Source organism: Polyodon spathula, chromosome 22, assembly GCF_017654505.1.
Source record: "Polyodon spathula isolate WHYD16114869_AA chromosome 22, ASM1765450v1, whole genome shotgun sequence".
NCBI lineage: Eukaryota > Metazoa > Chordata > Actinopteri > Acipenseriformes > Polyodontidae > Polyodon > Polyodon spathula.
The window spans coordinates 24,407,504-24,430,637 of NC_054555.1; the positions used below are offsets into that span (position 1 = coordinate 24,407,504).

The 23,134-nt window shown below is 39.7% G+C and overlaps 1 protein-coding gene across 2 annotated transcripts; it reads right to left on the minus strand.

Moving 5' to 3' along the window:
• Positions 1 to 506: 506 nt before the first annotated feature.
• On the minus strand, positions 507 to 23,026 carry mmp11b (matrix metallopeptidase 11b). Of its 2 annotated transcripts, none has more exons than XM_041224070.1 (8): positions 22,863 to 23,026; positions 15,136 to 15,398; positions 11,422 to 11,565; positions 8,124 to 8,257; positions 7,491 to 7,708; positions 6,661 to 6,865; positions 3,383 to 3,643; positions 507 to 2,862 (listed from the first exon to the last, which is right to left on the minus strand). In XM_041224070.1, exons 1-8 carry the CDS (start codon positions 22,968 to 22,970, stop codon positions 2,732 to 2,734), a joined length of 1,464 nt encoding a protein of 487 aa, XP_041080004.1. In that variant the 5' UTR covers positions 22,971 to 23,026; the 3' UTR covers positions 507 to 2,731. The 2 variants fall into 2 exon arrangements, with proteins under 2 accessions (XP_041080004.1, XP_041080003.1); XM_041224069.1 differs by having other exon boundaries at positions 7,455 to 7,708.
• Between the last annotated feature and the right edge of the window lie 108 nt (positions 23,027 to 23,134).

Consider the following 23,134-nt stretch of genomic DNA (forward strand, 5'->3'; position numbering starts at 1 on the left):
TTTTCTTGATTTCCCTACCAGTTGCTGTGTCACCTTCCAAAGTCAACTCAGCTGATGACTTCAATCGATTCAACTGCAAACATAGCTTGTCCTGTGGGTTTTTAGTTCATTTCATAAAGTTATTTGACGATGTTCTCTTACTTTTCTTCCTGTAGCCCTAATAAACTGGACACCCCCTGTACATCTTCAATGTAGCTTGAATTGGGCAATCATTCTGTATCACACACATAGTACTGTGACTTTAGACCTCATAAAGGTGTCCTATATGTTGTCAGTAAGTGAATTCTATTTCAGGGCAATACTTTACTGAACATTTAGCAAACAAAACAAACCAATAATAATAATAATAATAATAATAATAATAATAATAATAATAATAATAATACAAAACCACTAACAATTCCAAATTTGTACAGGAAAAAAAAAGATTTTATTGTAACAAAAATATTGTACAAAATGTATACAGAAGTATCTATTTACATAGTAAATATGATGTTCTGGTTATTAAAAAAAATAAATCATGGGAAAACAGTCAAATGATTCAGTTAAAACAAAGATACATTTCTATGGAGTATCTTTAGTTAAAATACCAGTGAATGAATACTACTAACGCACAGTTACTGTGTTACTATGTGCTATGGGTCTATAGTAAACTACCAGTGCTGAAAAACAAAAAAATATATACATATATATGTCAAGCAACTGTACCCCAAATATATAAGTAATGATGATATCACACCATGAAGCCTTTCACAAAGTGTTAACCCAGGAGTTATTCAAATAATTGTTTAAGTCTGTTTTGACAAATCAATTTATTATCGAAACACATTCTTTAAAAAAAAAAAAAAAAAAAAAAAAAATCAGTATTTAAATAACACAAGATAAATGATTCGAGATTAGGGGCCCATGCTTTATGTTACAAGAACAAAAACATTTTAGAAAATAACAGACCAGTGTCCAGCACTGACATATTGTACCACTAATAATAACCTCTAGAGGTCTGAGGAAAGGGGGTGGTTCAATGCTGCTCTCCCATGCACCTGGACTTCACACAGAGCTCACCCTAGAGAACCTTATGAGGAGTTCAATCACAGCAAGAGCTGCACTCACTAAACAAGAAGAATTACACCAACTTAAAATACCAAGGATACACATATTTGTATGATTGTAGTATCATAGCAACTTCAATGCCTCATGAGATTGAGTTGTAGTGCATAACTATACAAGCACGACATACAGTAAGTTTGTTTAAACCCTTTTCCATTCCTCTGTTCTCTGCTATGACAGTGTTTACACAATTCAAATGCCATTCCTGGCTCTTATAATAGTGAGGGATGCTTGCAAGCAAACAATCACAGTGGATTGACCAAAAATATTGTCTTGCATTTAGGCCACATGATCCAGTTCATGTTTTAAAATGTTTGCTACATTTGAAGTCCTTTGTCGACATTTAAAGACATTTGAAGTACGGTCACACGCTTGGCTGTTTGAATGCAGGTCACTCCTGCTTCTGATGTTGTACAGATTAAATGTGAACCCTATTTTATTTGCGTGCCATTAAACAATTCAATTTATTTTCAAGATCGTTAACTTTAATGGTTAATAACAAAGTACTGTATACTGCAATACTACAGACGGTGTCCTTCATTGCTAAATTGCATGCTGTTTAATTTAGAGTTTTTTTTTTTAAAAGAGACCCTGCATACAAAGGAGTTCATTTTTTTAAACATTTGTTTTGGTCACAGCCTTTCTTTTCTATGTCCCTGTTAATAAGGTATGTTTCCACAGTGAACATCTAAATATATACCGTAAAGAAACGAACACAGAGGCACTTTGTAAAACATGCAGTTGCCATAAAAAAGTACAGTACTGTATTGCAAAATAGATATGCCCTTACTAAATCACATCTGATTGCTATAAAATATCTGTAGTAACGGCACAAATTTTTCCAAATGGGTTGGCAGTTGTACAGTAGAATAAAACAGGTCCACAGTTAATGGCAGCAACCCTAAATGTAATACTGCTGTATTATACACCACTCCAGGGGTTGAGGTCTGCTGTGTTATATCCAGGACAGTCTAATTGTGGTGGTCACAGTCCTGTTTTGAGGACTATGGTACCCAGACATTATGTAGCCCTCTGAGTTTAATGTAGTTTTGGTTCCTGAGAGATGATGATGAGGACAGCAGAAATCTGAGGGCTACAATCAGCTATGACTGAAAGAGAATGTGTTCCCTGAGTGAACAATGAGGCTGGAAGAGCTAATGTCCAAGCTTCAAATGAAGTTTTGGGGATATGTTTTAGATATATGTCTGTGCCTTTATTTCTTTTTTTTTCTTTCCACAAAAATGTTGTGTCTATTTTTGCCTCAAAGATTTTAAGCAGTTTTACAGATTTAAAAAAAAAGGATGAATGTTTTTTTTTTTTCCAAATGAATTAAGCACCTTGAGTTATAGGGTATTGTTATATCAGCTTCACCCTTTTTAGATGTACCAGTAAGGGTAACTTGTTGCCAGATGTGGCAGGTGAAAAGCACTCCTTGTGTGCTGGCGTGTCACAAATAAGCTGGGCCTCAATCCGGTATTGACAATGCCTCCCAATGCCCCCCACCCCCCCAACCTCCTCCAATGAAACAGGTCTTAGGTAATTTAGGGAAAGATTCAAAGACTAGTACCAGTACACATTTGTTATAAAATGTCAGTCTCTCAGGACATCTCTTGAGATGTTCTTATCAGTAGTTGTTAGGTGAACCACGGCAACCAAAGAAATCCTGTCCAATCAGACGAGGGTATCCCTCCAGTGCCTTCACAGCCACTGGGTCAAACTTCCAGTACTGGCTACCCTGAAGAAAGTGTGCGTACCCTGTAGAGAAACAAAAGGTAATACTTTGAAACCAGTTGATAAAAACTTATCACTGTGAAGGCACTAGCCAAAACATCTGTCTCCTGGACTTAGTTTACCTTATTTTTGACTCTTAACCAACATAAATGTGATTTCTTGCTACTGATAGCTTATTGTTTGCCTCCAAGTAACAGATTACAAAGATCAGTCATCACATTTTTATAAAGAAGATGGTTTACTCTCTTGATCTTTCTAATTTTTTAGGGTCATAGTCACAAAGCATTTACCTGCCAAGTTTTTCACCATTCAGAAGCAAAATTCAAACTGGCAATGTTACAGAATTAGCAAGAACCAACTGAAGCTCTTAAATGAACCTGTGGCCCTTAGAGATTTATTTGACGCTTTTAACATCAGTGTTTTCTTTTCTTTTCGGGTGTTAATTTAGCATGGTGGTAAATGTTTTGTGAATATGGCCCATGGTATTAACTGTGAAGTTGGATAAATGAAGGAGGGTGAAATTGAGCCTGGGAGAGATGTTTACCGTAGCTGTCCCTGAAAGCTGCATCGATATCCATGGGAATTCCCCTCCAGTCCAGGATGCTGCGTGGGTACACCTCGTCCACTCGCTCCATGGCAGGGTTGAAGCGCCAGTAGCTGCCGCTCTTGAAGAAGTAAATCTTCTTGTTCTTCTCGGGGCCCCACATCAGAGCTGCCTGGATATCGGAGACCGGCAGCCCCAGGCTTTGCACCGAGTTGGGCCCTGAAACCTGCCTTTCCCCATCGTAGATCCAGTAGCTATGACCTGATGGCAAACAAGCAACAAGAGTTAACACACGAGAACCACCCCCTCTGTTCTAAGTCTCCACTTCATTTCCAGCTGTGTCCTCTGATCCTCATTTCTGTGCTGCCCTAAAGTACTGACTTTGTCACCCCTTTTAAGATCCTACAATCCAGACTCCCCAATTCTGTGCTCTAGGCCAAATCAATTCAGTTCCCTTGACCTAATTAAGTTAATTATTTTTTTAGAATTCACACTTTTTTCGATGACCTTGGCCTCTATGGGGATGTAACAGCAAAAGCTAATCAGAAAATCTGAACCTACTGGAGGGTTCCAGACAGATCCCCTCCCTAGAGGCTGGGAAGGACAGAGTCAGGCCCAGGCATGCCTATCACTAAAGAAGTTCAGCTGGCTGACAGGGTCAGAGGAGCCCCACAGCCATTCACTATACCTGCCCAGACAGCAGACACTCATCAGGGTGCAGTTGAGAATTCACAGTGCCACACACAGGTACAGTTTATTCCAGCTGAACAAAGCATGCGCATCTCAGCGGTTTGAATCCTACCAAGTTAAAAAAACAGGTTCGTTTTTTTGATTTTTAACAATTTGATTTCCTACACACTTTTAAATCTATATGCTGTTCCAATATTAGTCCTGTGATATTTCATTTGAATGCATTACTTTGAAGTGTTACCTTCAAATCAAATGGTATATTTAAATATAAAGCTGCAATGAATCTCCTCTTCACATATGATGACTTCAGCATAAGCTACGTACTTTCCTCTCAACTGCAGAGTTTGCTCTTTGATTGAATGTTAAGGTATTTGTCTTTGAACTGCATGCTTTGGGGTTCATGTCCAGCCCTTGCCTTTTCATTCAATTCAATGGGTGAGATGCCAATTAATTTCAAAGTATAACAGTAAACATTAAAATAGAATACAACTGTTATACAGTATTGTACATACATGAATGACAAAATATTTCTGTAGCTTTGCATTGCAAGTTTAATTACCAAAAGTATTGTAATAGAGTGTGTTACCCCACAAAACTGGAGGTGATTATTACATGGTCACAGTTAAACACACAAAACCACACAAAGGAAAGTCACATTCTGGAAATATATTGAAAGAAGAAGTTCTATCTGCTAGTTACTAATTTAAAACTTTTCAACCCTGCCCTGTTATCACTTTACCTTGATCTATTTTCCCAGCGTGCATGGCATACTACACTTGTCCAGCAGAGGGCGACAAGCTCAGTTATTCAGCAGCACTGTGTTACTGAGGAGAATGGGTCTTAGTACAGTTATTGATGGATGTGTTTTTCTTTGGTTAAAGGTCAAGTGCAGTGTCACTGTTAGATCTGTCAACATGGTGTTTCTCCAGCCCTCTTTTCTTATGTGATGAGAAACAAATGCTACCATTTAACCCCTTAACCCCCAATCAGTTCTGCTATGGTTGTCTGTCCTGATTTAAACCCTAACATTGCCATGTCATCAATCTGCAAGGCTTCCTGCACCTACTGCAACATTCAGATTAAAGAGGATATGCTTTAGGTACAGTGACCAGAGTAGAGTTCTGTATTTGAACCAGATGACAGTGATCCTGGTGTAGAGGGGCACACTGAATGTATCAGATACAGAACTTCAAATCTAATAGCGTGAAGGAAGCTCCATCGCTGTGTGGATTCCACTTAGCATGCTTTCCCCCTAGCAGAACCGATCTACAGACTGCAAGCGAGTCAAACAGAGGAAGAACAGGCACATGTTTTATCCCCAAAATAATAATAATAATAATAATAATCGCAGACCATTTTAAAATGAAATGGCCTTCTCCACAGCTAAACATTCTGCATACATCCTATAAAATTAACTAATTTTGCTTCATAAAATTGGATGAAACCTGCTGAATAATGTTACGTTAACATATTAAATTACATACCGCTTTGTAGTTTTCCACATACTGAACGAAAAAAACTCCATACTGTATGATAATGCCGACTAATAAATTTTCCGGTATCTACTATTACGGCTTCCATAGATTTTTTGTCATTTTGTAGTTTCTTTGATTACATGATGTTAAATAAAAGATCTAAATTATGTTCCTAGTGTTTTTTTTTTTGTTTGTTTGTTTTTATGCCTCAATCCTAAAATTCTAGATGATGCCAAACTTTTGGCCATAGCTGTATATAAAATGTTATTTAAATCAAGATAAACTGTCCTCTGAAGGACCACTGAAAAAAGATTAGAATATAAATGCTGATGCACAGGTAGCCTGTTTAACAGCATAGTGAAGTTGAAAGATAGGCAACACGTATGATAATAAACCATGGGAAACTGTGGAACACAGCTGTACACTCAATGCATAGCACAACTTTTTACAATGTTAAAAGTTTAATACGTGAAGTGTTCTGATCCGATCTCAAAGCTACTGCATATGGAAAAACGGGAATTGAGTTTCCAGGTTGTAAAGTTCCCATATTCCTTATAGCAATTAAACTGACTAAAAGGGTTCAGTCTAGCTGAAAATTTGGTTCTTAACAAGGCCACCTTGGGTGAGAAGTCCTGGCACAGAACGCACAGTAGGACTTTAGAAGTGTGAAGCCTGGTTAAAAGCTGTCCAATTCCCCTCCCTGTTTTTCTAATGAAAGTCAATAAGCACACATGCCACTTTAACACCCTAAACCAAGCTACTAAGTGTACAATTTAGAAGGAAATCATTGGCAAGGAAAGAGTTATTATAGTGAACCTCTGGAAGATAGACAGGTGATGCTTTGACAAAAAAAGAAACACAACATGTTTAAGGAGGTAACAAAGCCTTGGCACGCCTCTGGTTTCTTAGCTTAAGAAATAAATCAATGAGTATCTATTCTCCTTTGTGGTTTGCACTGTTCATGCAAACATAAGCAAGTTTTGTTAAAAGCTTCCTTGAATCCCTCACTCAACAGTGCCACATTTCTTAAGTGAAACAACCAGCCTGATCTTGTTCTCCTAAGACAACCTTAAACACACTGCAAACTTACTCCTTCTTTTCCTCCTCACCCACCTTGAAAGAACCAGATATTCCCAGACCCGTCTTCAAAGGCGGCGTCGATGTGCTCTGGAATGCCCCTCCAGTGACGCGATGCCAGCGCAGGGTAGCCCTCCTGCAGCCGTCCGTTCCTGATGCGCCATACGTAGCGCGACCTGAAGAAGAAGAGCTCGCCCCGGATCATCGACACTGCGTCAAAGTTACTCTCACAGGCATCCGGCTGCAGAGAGAGAAAAAGAGCACTCTCCATATTAATTATTAACCAAGTACCCTGGGGTGGCAGTTTCATCAGTATATATATCTTCTTGGAATGCTGAATTAAGCCCAATTTCCAATACTAGGGGCATGCTTTCAAAGGCTTTACTCCTGTCTTTAATTAACAGCTAAGAAAGGTAATTTACAGCCTCTTTATCCTGGTCACTTTCCAAAAGAATAAGAATATGAGAAAAAAAAAAACATTTTAGGAAAACTGATAACAAACAAAAACATGCCTGATATCCTAATTGAATTAAGATAATAACAAGTCTGGGAACTAAAGTCTATTTTATAGAGATTATATAATGAAATACATAGTCAAGGCAATAGCCACACAGCTATTTTTTCTCAGCTACAGTAATTCTCACTGGGCTTGTACAATTGACTGTGATGATCTCCTCATTAGCTGAAGTAATAGGACTAAGCTACTATCTCTGATCCCTGTTGCGACTGTTTCAAATCCTATATAGATTATATCTGAATTGTTTGTAAACTGTGTAAGAACTCATTGCCAGAAGCTGAAAGCAATCTAATTGTACCGATCTACTGATTACCTGGTTGAAGTGTTGAGTGGGAGTGTCACTACTCACTGCTAGGATGATCTCATTGGTCTCAGTGGTGATTTGGGGAGGGGCCAGGTGGGGAGGCAGGCCGTACAGGTACTGGATCCCACGCTTGTCGTCCTCGCTCAGCATCAGCGGGTACGAGAAGCTGTAGAAGGGTGACATCACTGCGCCCGGCTCCAGGGAATGCTGCAGCCCCAGAACGTGGCCAAACTCGTGAGCCGCCACCTGAAGAAGGTCCGTACCTGGCAGAGGAGAGAAGAAGAAGAGGTCAGTTTCAAAGATCCAAAGCATTGCCCAGCTGCCCCAGACCAGGAGCTCCAGGGGCACTGTATATTCCTGTATCTGACAGGCTGACAGGAATGATACCAGTCACACCACACACCACATATATCTTTAGAATATGCAGTAAGTTTCAAAATAAAAATATAGTTGGTGATCAAGGAATATTGGTTTGTTCCAAACCACCTATCTGGGCCCTAAGTGCCTTCCATTCATTTACCATTAAAAGCTGGTCAGATTTCATTCAGTTCAAGACAGTATTGGATTGTTTCTCCAATGGATGGATGTAATGGATTAGCCATGATCTCTGGTAACCTCCCTTTCTAGACACCGTAATGACCTGTTCTATTACAGATGGCTCCCCCGCCCTGCACTCACCCATGTTGTTCCCAACTGTCCAGGTCTCGTCATAGTCGAAGTGGACGTCTCCTTCCCTATGCGTCCTGGGGAAGAAGGCATGCGCCAGAATCCCACCAGGGCCATCAAAGGGGAGGTTGTCTCCATGCCAGTACCTGACAAGACAGAAATATCCAACGGTTTTGGATTATTCTAAACTCTTTTGGGTCTGTTTAACAGTGACAGATCTATATTAATCCTATACATTTCTTCTGTGTTGATTGACCACCTTGTGGAAGAGCTTTACATTGTAGTGGATTTAGATCTACTGTTGTTAAATACAAGCTGGTCTTGACGTATTCATGCTGAATCGTTGCACCAGTCACACATTTTTAAACCTGGTATAGTCTTAGTGTTGCTACAGTAATTTGTTCAAAGGCTTTAGTAATTAGAGGGAATTGTGTGGTGGGTTTTGCCCACCACACAGTTGACCCTAAGGGAAATGAGTTATAAACCACAGTGCATGAGGCACGTATGATCAGATGCTGTTTCCAGTTGTTTTTAAGCTGTTTCAGTTAATGCTGCATTACACGGCTTCACAAATTACAGTTTCCCTGAAAGTGTTGGGCTGCTTTTATCACAGAAAGCTCTCCAGGTGAAACTGACCATGCACCAAGAGCAGGCACAGGTCCAGGGGATCAGCTGAAAACCAGTGCTGGAGTCGGGTAAGTGACCTGCTATGAAGCAGCATTGCTGGGCGATTCACTCTTTGCAGCAGTGAGTTTCTCCTTATCCACTTCTGACTCTGTTATCAACATCCTGCAGGGGTGCAAGAACACGTGCAGCAGTCTCTGTCCATTTGCTGACAAAGGCAAAGTCAGCCAAACTATGTTAACACGGAGTGGGTGGAAAGGTATTTCATCTTCATAAAACCACATAGAAAGCTGGGCACTCTTCAGGGAGTAGGTGCCAAATGATTGAGGGACCGTAATTTGTGCATTACCCATGCATACCAATGTTTTTTGTTCCTCCCATATAAAAAATGAATTCACAATGGATTTAGGAAAATAAGTCACACTGCACTGGAAAAGACCATCATATGACTTAGGTGATCGAAAGTTGCTGCAACCTTTTCATATACTGTACAGGGGTGAGGGCGACTGTAAGGATCTTAATATTATTAAATCTGTTACTTCTAGTAATGGAGGGGACTCTAATATTGAGAATGCTGACCACTGGGCAGTGCTAAGGGGGACAGAATGCCAATTATTTCCAGCTGGCAAATAAGAAATGTACACCAAACCAGTACAGCAAGCATGGATGACAAGAGTTTTTTTTTTTCAGACTAAAGTGACAATAAGAAAATTGTAGCAGTTAATTGTAACAGGGCAGCGTCGTGGCCCAAGCTGAAAAGCAACAAGAATTAGACCCTGAGAGAGAAAGCTTAGCACTTTATTAAAGAAACAAAATAAATAAAAATGAAACAAACAAACAGGGCCAAAATAAAAATTTAAAAAAAAACAATACTGACCAAAAACACTAATGTCAGGCTGGGAATTCGCCTTCACTGACCAACACACAATACAGCGTGCACGCACGCACGCACGCACACACACGCGCGCACACACACACACACGTACGCACGCGTGCGTGCGTGACATGCACACACACACACACACACACACAGACACGTACGCCGTGTGCACGCACGCGTGTGTGTGCGCACGCGCAGCACACACACCTTGCGTGCGTGTGTGTGCGCACGCATGCGTGCACACGTGTGCGCACACACCAGACACGTACGCACGCACGCACGCACACACACGCGCACACACACACACGTACGCATGCACGCGCGCACACACACGCGCACACACACACACACACGTACGCACGCACGCATGCACACACACGCGCACACACACACACACACACACACACGTACGCACACACGCATGCACACATGCACCAGTTCCAGGAAGTTGGTTATATTGGTTTTTTTTTGTAATTTGGTAATTTAGTGCACAGTTATGGCTGAACTAGCTAAAAGGCAACAGACACAGTACAGTACACATCTGATTTCCAGTTCACTGGGTTCTGGGTTTGCTTCCCATTTACAGAACCTTGTTCAGGTCCAGACCAGGAGTGATAAGGTGTGGTTCTCCTCTTGAAACTGGCTTGCCACTATCTCTAGCATTACATTTTATTCATGGCGATCCTTATCTTTTTTTATCAAACAGCACAAAAAACAACTAACGTAATAAATATCAATGATGGTTTGGACCATTTTATGCAGTTTTAGCACTAAATATTTGCTCACAGTTATCACATTTTATTTATGTGTTATCACATTTTATTTATGTGTTATCACGTGTTACTTGGTACTTTCAGTAAAAGGCTCTATAAAGACAGCGGCATCATAATTCAAACTGAACTGAATTGTGAAACTGAATGTGAGGCAGGCTCCTTTACTACTTGCAGCTGTAAGAGGTTACCGTCAAGCTCTGTAAAGGGATCACATTCCTCAGATATTTCTTTTAAGAAAGTTGTTACTTTTTTATATTATATTGGGTACTTCACCTTTAATTTAACAACATGGTTTATTGCATTGGGTAAAAGTTTATGACTCAAGTCAACCGTGTCTTGACCAAAACCATTAAACCCTTGAACTCCTCAGGTTTGCGTCTAAAACCGTTGACCACAAGTTGGAAATACCTCTGCTAGGAACTCCTGAGATCCGCTCATGTGTGCTGGCTGGCTGGACCAGGGCCAGGGTGTGTCTTTATTGATGGCTGGCAATCACTGTTTCATAAAGGGAAACCAAGCCCCTTGGGACTGGTGATAACATTCACAGCTAACTGTAAAGGGTGCATTTTTATTTGCTAGATTGCATACACACTATATTTAAACAGTTTTGAAAGCTCTGCACTTACTGTATAACAAGCAGATAAGATGGGTTTTGCAATTATACTATAGTTAAAACTTCAAAGCATTATATTTCTGATCCAGGATAGATTATACAGCAGCACTTCTGTACCAATATCTGTACCATGGAACTGCAATGGATGGATGTATTGTTTCTGCCATTGGGATTCCATTGCAACTGCATGTCAAAATATACAAATGTAACCAGTGTCTACCAATGGCTAATAAAGTTCTCTTGTGTTACCATCACCTCTTACCAAAGAACCATTGCCACTGTACTGCATGGACATGTAAAGATGAAGTGGTCAGACTTTAGATGGTTCCACTCCTGTTTCATTTACCGTATTCTCCCTGCTAAGTAAAATACAATTCCCGGATTGCATCCTTCTAACTCTGCTTGGTTTTATTTTTTTACCTTGTGAAATCAATGATAATGTCCGCCCGTCCTTCGTTAATTTCTGTAAAAGTCAGAGGTGTGACATCACTCCAAACCTTCAGGGCCTCCGTGAGAATCTGCTGCACCTTCGCTTTGCTCATCTGCCATGGAAAACGCATGATCCTAAAAAACAGAACACAGCGTGCGTCTAGTACCTGCTGAATAGGAGGTGAGAGGCAATGGGAGGAGAAAAATTTGGTCCACAGCACCACATTGAGTACACTGACATTTCGACAGGACGTCCCATGCAAATACAATAGAATCGAGAAACAAACATTTCTGAGTGGTCTTAATATGTTAGCATGGATATTGTAGGTGTAAATGATTACCAGTATCATACCAAATATATTAATTTTTAATGTGTCATCCATTTCCTATTACAGACTGGGAGGTGTCAAAAGCCTTCGGACAAGAACAGTGTTTTGCCATCACAGAGATGGGGAAACAACACATCAAGCAAGTGTCTCTATACAAAATGACAGGACATGGCTTAGTTTTCAGGTTATCACTGGTCTTAATACAGACATCCTGTCTTTTGGTTAGACTTGAGACCTTTACACACTTTTCGTACCAGTTAAACAGAGAAGAATACCATTACATAACAGTGAAAGATTCTTCGAGCTTTACTATGAGCTTAGATGGTTACAGTATACAGGACCTGTATGATTTGACAAATAAGTTCAGGGGTGACAAATAAGATCATGGTAGCCTGAAATGACTTAAAGAGTTATGCACTGGGATTCACTCAATAACCTGTTCTAAGGAATGTCATACCAAAGTATTGCTGAAAATGTAACTGTGATATATTTGATTTACATATGTATGTGCAGGAGTCATATACAGTACTAACTTGTTCAATTCTATAGTGATGGTGTTATTTGCAACCTGTTTTGACGGAGTGCAGGCTCCAAAGCAGGTCTGTTGAATTGCTTCAAGGCTTTTTTCAGTTACAGTGGCAATAATAATCCACTGTTGTGAAACCTAACTGTACCCGCTATGTAGTTGAGGAGCTGTTGCTTTTTTAGCAGGAACTAATCCCTCTGCCACCCAGTTAGACAGGCAGGTTACAGCAGAGAAACACTGAGGATCTCCAGGATTAAATACAATAAGGGTCAAGCACACTGAAACGAACAGCTTTAACTGATATAATACTATAATAGCCCCTTTACAGAAAACAGAAGGAAACACATACTTGCACAGTAATGGTACTGTATTAGCAGACACAATTCAGAGTCCCCAAGACTGGAAAGAAAGGTTTACATTCTCTTTTTGTTTCCGATATGAATCCAAGACCTCCTAGGGCCACATTCATAAAGCATTGTATAGCACTATAAGTAACACGTCAATGTGGTAAACGTTTATACAAAACACAGTGTTTAAAGCCAAGCCTATCATTTTCAAAAAGTTAAAAGCTCAAGGCTCATTAAATCCCTTGTATAATACATGTTTGTTTAGTAAATATGAGGCAGCACTGGGTTAGTGCCGGCTATTACTCAACGAGGGTGACCATAATGATAATGATGAAAGGCTTCCTGACAGATCAACATATATATGCTGGTCTAGAGTAATGGCCCTTTAGCAAGAATGTCTGTACGAATGCATTCAAGCTAAAAACACCAGGGCTAATTCCTTTTTTGAGGTTAAACATTTGCAAAGAGATTTTTTTCAGCCAAGTTTGTGGGAATATCTGGAATCAGATTGTGGGGATATGAAGATGTCTGTCTGAAAGCATGTCATTCATACTTACATGTACACACTGCTGATTCAGATGTCATCCATTCTTACATGTACACACTGCTGATTCAGATGTCATCCATTCTTACATATACTCACTGAGGATTCAGATCTCATGATTTTTCAGATTTTCTAATCAAGACTGTGTCAGGGGATTTGCGAGTTACAGACATGCAAGTTTTTTAGACAGCTTTATAATTACCAAGGGGAAAAAATAGCAGGGACAGCTTTCCCTTCTCAAACCGCACACTGCTGCGAATCCCAGCAAGTCCAGACAAGGATGCCAGGTTGCTGAATCTGGGAGACTGCAGTGCTTTAGAGAGATACATGTAGGGACAAAGTTACCACCACAATTATTAATCTCGAGAGCCTGTGGTATAGTCGGAGTTGTTTTCCATAGCCTATCTGGCACAAAGAAAGGAGCTTTCATTGACAACAGCAAAACAAAACTCACATGAAACTACTCTCCAACACAATGGCCTATTCAGAGCCAGCAGTGTTGGGCACAAACAAGTGAACTGGGCTATTTTTACAGAGCCAACTATTTAAGAAAAAGTGCAAATGCCGAAACACATATTTTAACAGTGGAAATGCCTTTTTTTGCACTGGGTTTTTGTGGGAAGGGGAAACACACAGAAGTTGGGGGCGAGCTCCTTCTGGGGTTTATATCTTTATGACTCTCTGGCAGAAGAACAAAGGAAATATCCTCTCTGTAACCAGTAGTAGCCTGGGTGGTCTGAACTGTGGAATAATTAATTACATTGACCATAAAAAGGGCTCAGCATGATGGAGCCATAAGGTTTCTTTCATTTCTCTGCTTTCCTTTTTTTCTGTCTATAATCGTAGAGCGCAGCCTACGTTGACTCCTTTTGATGCCTGCATAGTGTGCAGCCCCTCTTTATATTGTCAGCAGCAGCCAAAAACATTATTATAACTTGAAGAAATTGTCTCTGTCCTCTCCATATTGAGTAGTTTCTTAAATAATGAATGAAAAGCTCTACAGTGTGGTACTTACAATCTGTGATCATCTATTTCAATCTTCATCGATGGGCTGAGGTGTCCAATGACCCTATAAACTAGAACCCCACAGTTCCACCCTCTCCGGGACAGTGACTGTGTGCTGTGTGTGTTTCAGTGTGATCTCTCCAGGGTGGGCTTTGTGCTGGTAATAAACCCATACTGCTGGCTTTCCATATGCCTGGCTGGATATTCAGCACACCACAGGACAGGCAGGTAACTGTGCAGGACACTATAAATGAGGCCTTGGTTCTCTCCACACCAGAGGTGGCTTCACTTCAGTAGCTGCGCAATGAGTGCTTTTGATATCCTTTGTGGATGAAAGGCGCTATATAAACACTAGTTCCAGTTCCACTGATCTGGGGCAGGTGTTTAATAGCATGGGAGCAGACTCAAGGACCGTGTGACCTTGTCCTTTTGCTGCAGTTCAGCTGCATTGTGGAAACATTCTGCTATTGCTGCTCTTACCCATTTCCAGACTATCCTCACATTAAAACTGACTTGCCACCGTCATACTGGCTATCAAAAGTACAAGCTGGGAATAGCACATATGGAACCATGAGAAGGACCCGTTGTTTTGAGAATAAACTCTAAACTCTCTTCAGGAACAGTCAGCACAGTTTTCAAGGATACCATCCGTTATTATCTGTATCCTGGACAGAGAGACAGGTTCCTCCATTTACCCCAGATTCTGCTACTCTCAAAAGCTTGTGCTAAAAAATAACATAACCAGATCTCTAGACAATTTGATAAGAAAAAATGTAAATGTGACGTACAGTGTAGGAAGACAGACAGGCAGACATATCATACAGCAGTTCTCTTAAATTGAATGAGTGCCTTCACTATATCACTGTGGCGGAGGACAAAAAGAAATACTGAACGGTGTTACAAACAGGGCTCAATAGTCAGAACACCGTTTCTATAAAAGGCTGACATGTTTACTTGTAAGTCAGGTCTGTCTTCTCCCAGCGTCCCCCGAACAGCACGAATCTCTTCTGCCGGTGCTGCTTGCCATGCAGGCCCTTCTGTTGGGGGTAGTCAGGAACACCACAGCGCGGCCGCTTCCACAAGTCAGAGGCATTCCCATGCTGGAGGAGATCAGAGAGGCTGCTGTTTCCCGTCAGCACCTCCTTCACAGTGTCCTGAGTGTGGAACTGCCTGCTTCCTTTCTTCACATTGTAGAAATCAGACTTCTGCAGCCATCCCTGAGTTAAACCAAGAGAACCAAACAGAATATTCAGCTCAACAATAGCCTCCCCTTATAAAAGCCCAACTCTACAGGAGCCATGGATAACTACCCTATTAGCTTTTTTAGTCACATGATCTGGTTGTATGCAGCTAGACCACTGGAGTGACTCTGAACTACAACATGTGATTTTTGCTATAAACTTCGTTATAGACTTTACTCTATAGCATTATCTTTTAAATATCTGCATTTTCCAAATTGAAGTAGAAAATAGTAAGGATATTGCTATTTCTAATAACGAGGAAAGACAATGGATTTTACAACATTGCTTGGCACTCCTTAAAGCTGAAAGGGAGCGTAGGTCCTGGATTTTCCTTCACAAACACACAGTTGCTTATACAGTTTTACTGAAAGACAATACTTCTGGCTAGCTTTCCTCTGGAATTCCTCAACAATGCTGAGCTCGCGAGGCCCAGATAACCCAGTGTTAATTATCACAGTCAATTTCCTCTGCAGAATTTTAAGGAAATACTTTTGCAAATTGACTGGGAAGGAAAACAAACTGAATAAAATCCACTTTAGCGGATGCAGTCACTGTTGATTTATTGTTATTTACTGTACAGAATCTGTAAAGCTTCGGAAATTTTGTTGGACCCGCTCCCCCAGTGGAAAACGTAAGAGCTGTAATTTAGTATCCTCTCAGAGAGGAATGCAATTCCAGTAGCTGCGGATGAGGTTTTAAAAGCGTTGGTTTGATACAGACTAGCATCGTTTCACAAAGGGAATCACTTACACAGTGGATGTAAGAGAAACAACATTACTTACCATGAAAACCTTGGCATCTCCGCAAGGTCATGTTTAAAATGTCCCATTTCTTTTAGCAATAGTTAAGCCACCCAATATATTTACCCCACTGTGATGATCAGGCGTTCAAACTAAACCCTGAGGTTTTAAATAAATAATAAATGATTCAATCAGGGGTAGGACAAATCAAGTAGCATAAGATCTAAACAGTAGCTTGTGACAACTCTACTAAGACAGCCCAGAGTACAGACTCTGTGGACAGTTAGCCTCTCGAGGATTTGACCTTTTATGTCAACCTGAAGCGCTGGAAAGTTTCAGAGGGTCGATACATTATGGAACTGCAGACAACAGGATTGTTCTTCGTCTGGCAGTGGACTCTATAGTCTTTACTAGTAGAGTATGAGGCTTGCCACTGTATATCTCAAATCAGACAGACCCCATGCCTTGCATCTACACAACTGTCTTCCAGTAGGTCCCACAACTTTGTGTATGGCACAGTTCCATACCACTATGTGGTAGTGTGGTCCTGATGCACGCTTTGTTTCAAATTCATTGTGATGTCATAGCTGGTAATGCTGTGGTGTACAAATCTACTGCATTTCAAGACTGTTCAGAACAAGGATGTGCCCATTTGTGCAAACAATTACACCCCAATTTACACAATTTCTCCAAGAACAAAACAAGCATTTCATCTGTAGTTCTTGGAAAAAAGGGGGATTGCTGAATTCTAAAAGAACAAAGTTAAAAAAATGAAGAACAGAATGTTTTCTTTTTAAAACAAATCAGCTTGAGATTGTGTCTCGCGAAATGTGATTGAAATATATAATTCAATGAAACCACTGCTCTCAAATGGGTTTCGCCTTCAGTATACCATACTGTCTATTTATTTATTTGAGCTGTTTAGCAGGATATGACTGTAATGATCTCTAGTCGCCCCCGATGACACAGGCAAATTACAAACACACCACGGAGATACAGGCATGACAATCATTCCCATTCACACATTCTCAGCTCATCTACAGTATTTAACATGCATTGCAAGTACAATATTGTGGTAATGGAGATTTATCACAGGATTTGAATGCAGAGCCATATTCAGCATGCACATCTGTAAGACAGATCTTTCAGAACGTACCAGCTACTGTACAGAGCTCTGTCTTTTTTTTTTTCTTTTTTTTTTTAACCTTTTTGCGTTACTCTAAACTTAACTGGACTTGATCTTTAATGATATTTGAAATATTACACACCATAGAAAGTATATTGTGTGTATTGTTACACTGTGTTGCATATGACATTGTGATATTAGTGTCAGTGAGGAAATAGAAGGACAAAAGAAACAAAGAAGCATTTTAAACCCAGAGTTTTACATCTATTTAATAAGTAGCATCAGTACAGGCATTTCTCAGCATCTCCTATGTGTTACTTGGTTTCAATAGTTGACACTACTTTACTGAGATTCAGCAACTGTCTGTAGGTAGGCTGTGGATTCCCAGCAGTGCTGCTGACATTTTCAGCATCTTCTTTCAGCTCTGCCAGTCACTGTCAGGTGTGCACAGCACATGAATAATAAAGACACCTTGGCAGAACGGCAAATGGAAAAAGTCTTGAGCAACAACTTGACCTTGGCGTTACCCTGGAGCTAAATACTTAATTTCCCTGCAAGCTTTCAACTTCACGCAGACAAACATTCCTGTATTACAAAAAGATAAGAAATGAAATGAAATGAAATACAGCTTTTTCCAGAACCAGTATAGTGCACAGTGCTTTAAAACAACTTCTTCAAAACAGACACATGATGAACTCCTGACCTTTAATACTAGTAACCAAGAAGTAAGTGTGAGCTTCATTAGCTTCGACAGCTCACTCCTTCTTGCAGATTATCCTTGAAGAAGACTTTACATACCTGTCTGCGTTGATTATTATTATTATTATTATTATTATTATTATTATTATTATTATTATTATTATTATTATTAGTTTTGCTCCATCAATAAGTCAGATTTACACCATTAGGCAGTAAAGGGGTGAATTAGTAAATTCCACTGTATCCCTCTCTCCTACTTTCAACATGGAATATCTGAAGTCTAATTTATGACTGGATTTCTCCACAGACACAAAAGAGCTTCGGTTCAAGGCGTCTAGGAGAGCTGTCGAAGGAGCAGCTTTTGTTCTTGCAGTAGAATTTATTACCTGACAGACGCCCCACCCCACCTGCCTGCAGGTGATAAACTCCAGGGTTTTGTAGTTTTGAGGATGCATGTTGTTACGTGAACTTTAATACACTGTGCACAGCACAGCACCTCAGAGCGAGAGACAGAATCTTATTATATTATGAGTGATACATGGACGCAAAACTGGTTTCATATATCACACACAAATTGTCAGTCTCTGGAATGGCTGAATACTTTGTGATGGCACCTCTATCATGTATTCTGTAATATATAAAAGATGCATGTTGCAAAACATGTTCGGGCACAATCAGCAAGACAGAAGATCTCACAAGCTTTGCTGGCTAACGGTGCGCGATCAGGGCAATGATGTGACAACTTAAGTGTTTGGTTGTTCCGGAGTGACCTGTGATCTTTCATCAATGATTAAAGACTCCAGTTCCTTTGGGGAGGTTAGGGGTGGACCTGCAGCAAAGTCTGTTCTGTTGAGACTACTGTATATTCATTCATGCAACATCAATACATTATGCAGTCTTGGAGCCGGAAGCTCCTGCCAACTGAGCACCCACAAAAAGCCCTATAAATCAAAGTCTGTCAGGTTAGCGGTCTAGACCATCATGAAGCCTAAATATTGTGGTTATATAAGTATAAAAAAGCAATGTTGTGCATGTGTGAATTCAGCATGTCTACACAAGGGCCCTGTATGAATACTTCTCTATTGGCAGTCCCTCACAATTCTCTCTTTGATAGATGAACAGTGGAACTTATCCTACTTTGGTGTGTGGGTTAAGCATCCAGGCCAAACCTTGTTAAATAATTTCTTATATAATTAGATTAAAACAATGCTCCCCTGCACTTAATTTGATTTCAATATCAGTCTGGAGTATGCTTGGTGTCTTCAAAGGAACCGAGCAGTTCGAAGAGCACAGCATTTACTCAAAATGTTGGCTTACCAAGAATGCCATATATGCATAAGGAAATGCATGCTTGACTCTTGCACCTCGTTATAATATAATGGTGTAGTCTATAGTTGTGTTTTTGATTGCCAGATGTCAAAAAGATGTACAGTATTTTTTTTTTTTTTTTTTTTTTTTTTTTTAACTTTGAAAGCAAAACCTTGCATAATGAAAACTATAGCTGCAAGTTGGGGGAACTTAAAGTGGTCTAATTAAATTATAAATAATAAATAATAATAATAATAATAATAATAATAATAATAATAATAATAATAATAATAACAACAGAAGATATAGTGCTTTTGCTAGAAAATAAACTCAGTTTCATCTGTGACTGTATTGTCTTTGCATCAACCCAAAACACCCCAAACAAAGATGGAAATCAAGGCATTTCCTCAAATCTGTCAGTCCCCTTTGTCCAGAGATGCAACACCCCTTCCTCAAGCACTCCTCTCACCTGATCCAACCTCTCTCACTCGGAGGTCACTGAGGGGAAACAGACCACTGGAGATTCGGAATAAGAAAGATACTGGAAGCTTTGTTTACAGTTAAAACTACATCCTCAATCTGTGAATCAACCAGATCTTAATCAACACGATGCTAAATTCTCCTCATTCCTGCAGAGATTGTGTTATTATGCCGCTTGCATTTCAGGTAAATGTAATCGAGAACACACCCACCCCACACAGGCTATCTGCTTTGTGGCATACGTTTCATGACAAGAATGCAGGATGTAGAGCAAATAATTGTGGCAAAGTGGTCCTTATTCAGTGCACTGGGACATTGGTGCTACATCTATGGCCAAATGTTTTGCATCACCCTATAAAATGAACTAATTTTGCTTCATAAAGTCGAATGAGACCTGCTGAATAATGTTACGTTAACATATTGAATTACACACTGCGTTGTAGTTTTCCATATACCTAACGAAAAAACTTACACAAATTGAAAAATGGGACACTTAGAAATGTAAGAGAAAATACTGCATTACTATTATTGCTTCCAGTAGACTTTTACAATTTATTTAAAATTTATTTATCATTTAGCAGTTTTCTTTGATTACATGATGTTAAATAAAATATCTAAATTATGCTCATATCGTTTTTTTTTTTTTAATTTTTATAAATTATGTGTCAATCCTAAAATTCTAGGTGATGCAAAACTTTTGGCAATAGCTGTACATATGGTACAATGGTACTAAAATTGGTTACCACTTCACACAATAGCACTATATAAAACCATCACCATTTTAGATGCCATTGTGATATCATGAACCCTCAGTACAGAACCACTCCATTCCCATTGTGTCTTTTTCCATGCTATACTTATGCTCTAAAGTGTAATAATCTGGATTTTATGCACTTTAATATACATCTGATAAGGTAATCTCAATTACATGTCCATAGATTAAAAAATACTGGCATTATTTAACCATTACATCATTCAATGACTATAAATCAATTTATGACACTTGTTTTGCATGATATCTTGTGGCAGAAGTGCCTTGTCAGGGTACAATTAGAATTCTATACAATATGATGGTAACACTGTGTGTGGGCAGCCCTTTTCACCATCAACATTTACAGTTACCCGCTTTCCTTACAGACAGCCAGCCCTTGACCAGAAAAACTAATCTGACTCACACATGGAATTAGAGCATTACTGATGCAGTCCCTGTGTGGTTGATATGTGTTTCTCATATTACATGTGAATGACATGTGGTTTACAGACTTAAAAAAACAGGCCACAGTATATGCTATACTGTAGACAGGTATGCACTGTACATTGCAAAGGACTAACCAAAGAATACACCATGGAAGTCACCATGAATGTAAAATCCAACTAGTTTGCAAAAATGCAATATCTAATTGCAGGAACACTTATCAAAACGTACAGCAACATCCTTGGCAGTATTTCTTTTTGAAAACATTTGATAGTTTAATAAGTGTAATAATTCCGGTGGCTCTACTTGATGTCAACCTATGGCAGTAGTCAACTGGCCAACTCTATTGGCCAAAACCTAAATTTGTGCCCTGTTTTTGAGAAAAATGCTGGTTGAGGATTATTTCCTTTCTGCATTGAATTTCATGATAAAGCAAACAAAGCTCAACAGCACAAAATATCAGTTACTCAGTAACCCGAGGCACATATGCAGGTAATAAGCAGAGAGTATCTGATGTTGCCCGAATGACAAGCTGCAAGTGCAGGTATTATCCCTGGCCTGATGAGGGGCAGCAATCCCAGTGGTTCTGTTCCATATCTTTATTTCAGCAAACAGTCTTTCAATGCATCTTCTAGAAAATACCTCAGGAAACGTGCCCCTGCCTGCAGCCTACAGCTCCCGGGTCAGCACTCACAAACAAATCACTTGCACCTCAAAGAGGATTTAACAGCAGATTCAAGCAAAAACGCTGAAGTTGCACGATTTAGTTTTGTGTTTGTTTTAATTGAAGAGAATGAACTGACATAACCCATATTCTGCACGCTAACCAAGTTACAGTACCCACTTGCCTATATTCACTTCAGAAGGGAATCAGTTTTAATCCCATCCTATGAGGTTATGGTGATATGGAGAAGAGCGAGGCAGTAATACTTAAAAGAAACTCAAACACAAGTCTTTGTCAGAGTCTTTGTGGTGAGGTGTTAACTTTGACAAAAACAGTTGCTCACCAGTTAGAGAACAGTAGTTACACTTTACTTTAACTGTGCTTGTGTTTGTCCCGTTGTCACCACTAATCCATTTCCAACACAGGATGAAGAAAATCACAAGTCCAAACTATAGCAGATTATACATGTTAACCTGAGTGAGCACAAAATACCAATCGTTTTTGTTGGCATAGGCTACCTGTTGCAAAGGTAAGGTGTGTTTGTTTTAAGAAAGCAAGTAAACATATGAACACCTAGTACCTTTGCACTGCACTTTACTCTTTGTACAGTATAATAAGCCATTTAATCAGCGCTATAACTCGTCATTAGCATTCTGCTGCACCTTTAGCTGATACCACCAGTCTTTCTTTCCGGTTATTTCCTGATAATTTGTACTTGTTCTGTCAGGATGTGGTACGGGTGAAATGTTTGGCATAGAGAATAATGTAAGTGGTCCATTCTTGCAAGAGGCTAATTATAGCAATATTCAATATTTTACCTCAGTTCCCTGCAGTCAGTGATTGCTGCTGCGCGTGCAAGAATGGAAGCTAAATATTAAAAAGTATTTTTTTTTAATTTTTTTTTTTTTTATGCACAACACCAAGTTCAATTACAACAGATATGTATCTGTTTCTATTGCTGAATAAGTAAAACAACAAATATATTGCCCTGAAGCAACACCTGCTAGAAATATTAATACAAACGAGATCCATAGTGCACGAATTTTTATGTAATGCTACATAATAGATTTAAAAGGTAGAAATAAAACACAAAGCCAGATAAAAGCATATTCCTATTTGAAAAAGTTTTTATAATGCACTTGGTGCAAAGCTATAAAACTCTAGTTAACGACGGTATCGGGAACTGTTGGGACTGGAAAAGAATTCTGAAATAACGTCTTTCACTCACCGGCAGTGCTTTGTGCCTGCTGTTCTTCCACTGTGGCACTGGCACAGAATAAATGCAAATGAAATGCAGCGCGAAGACACTTGACAGAAGCCGAGGAGAGAACTTCATCCCTTCACTTGAGTGAGCAGCGCTGCTCTGGCTGCGATCAGACTGTGAGAGCGAGGAGCCACTGAGCTGAAGAGGGATGTCCTGAAGAGCCTTTTATAGCTTCTGCGATTCCTTTGTTCTCTTTCTTCAAATGACACTGTTTATAGGCTGAGTGACAACTTCGG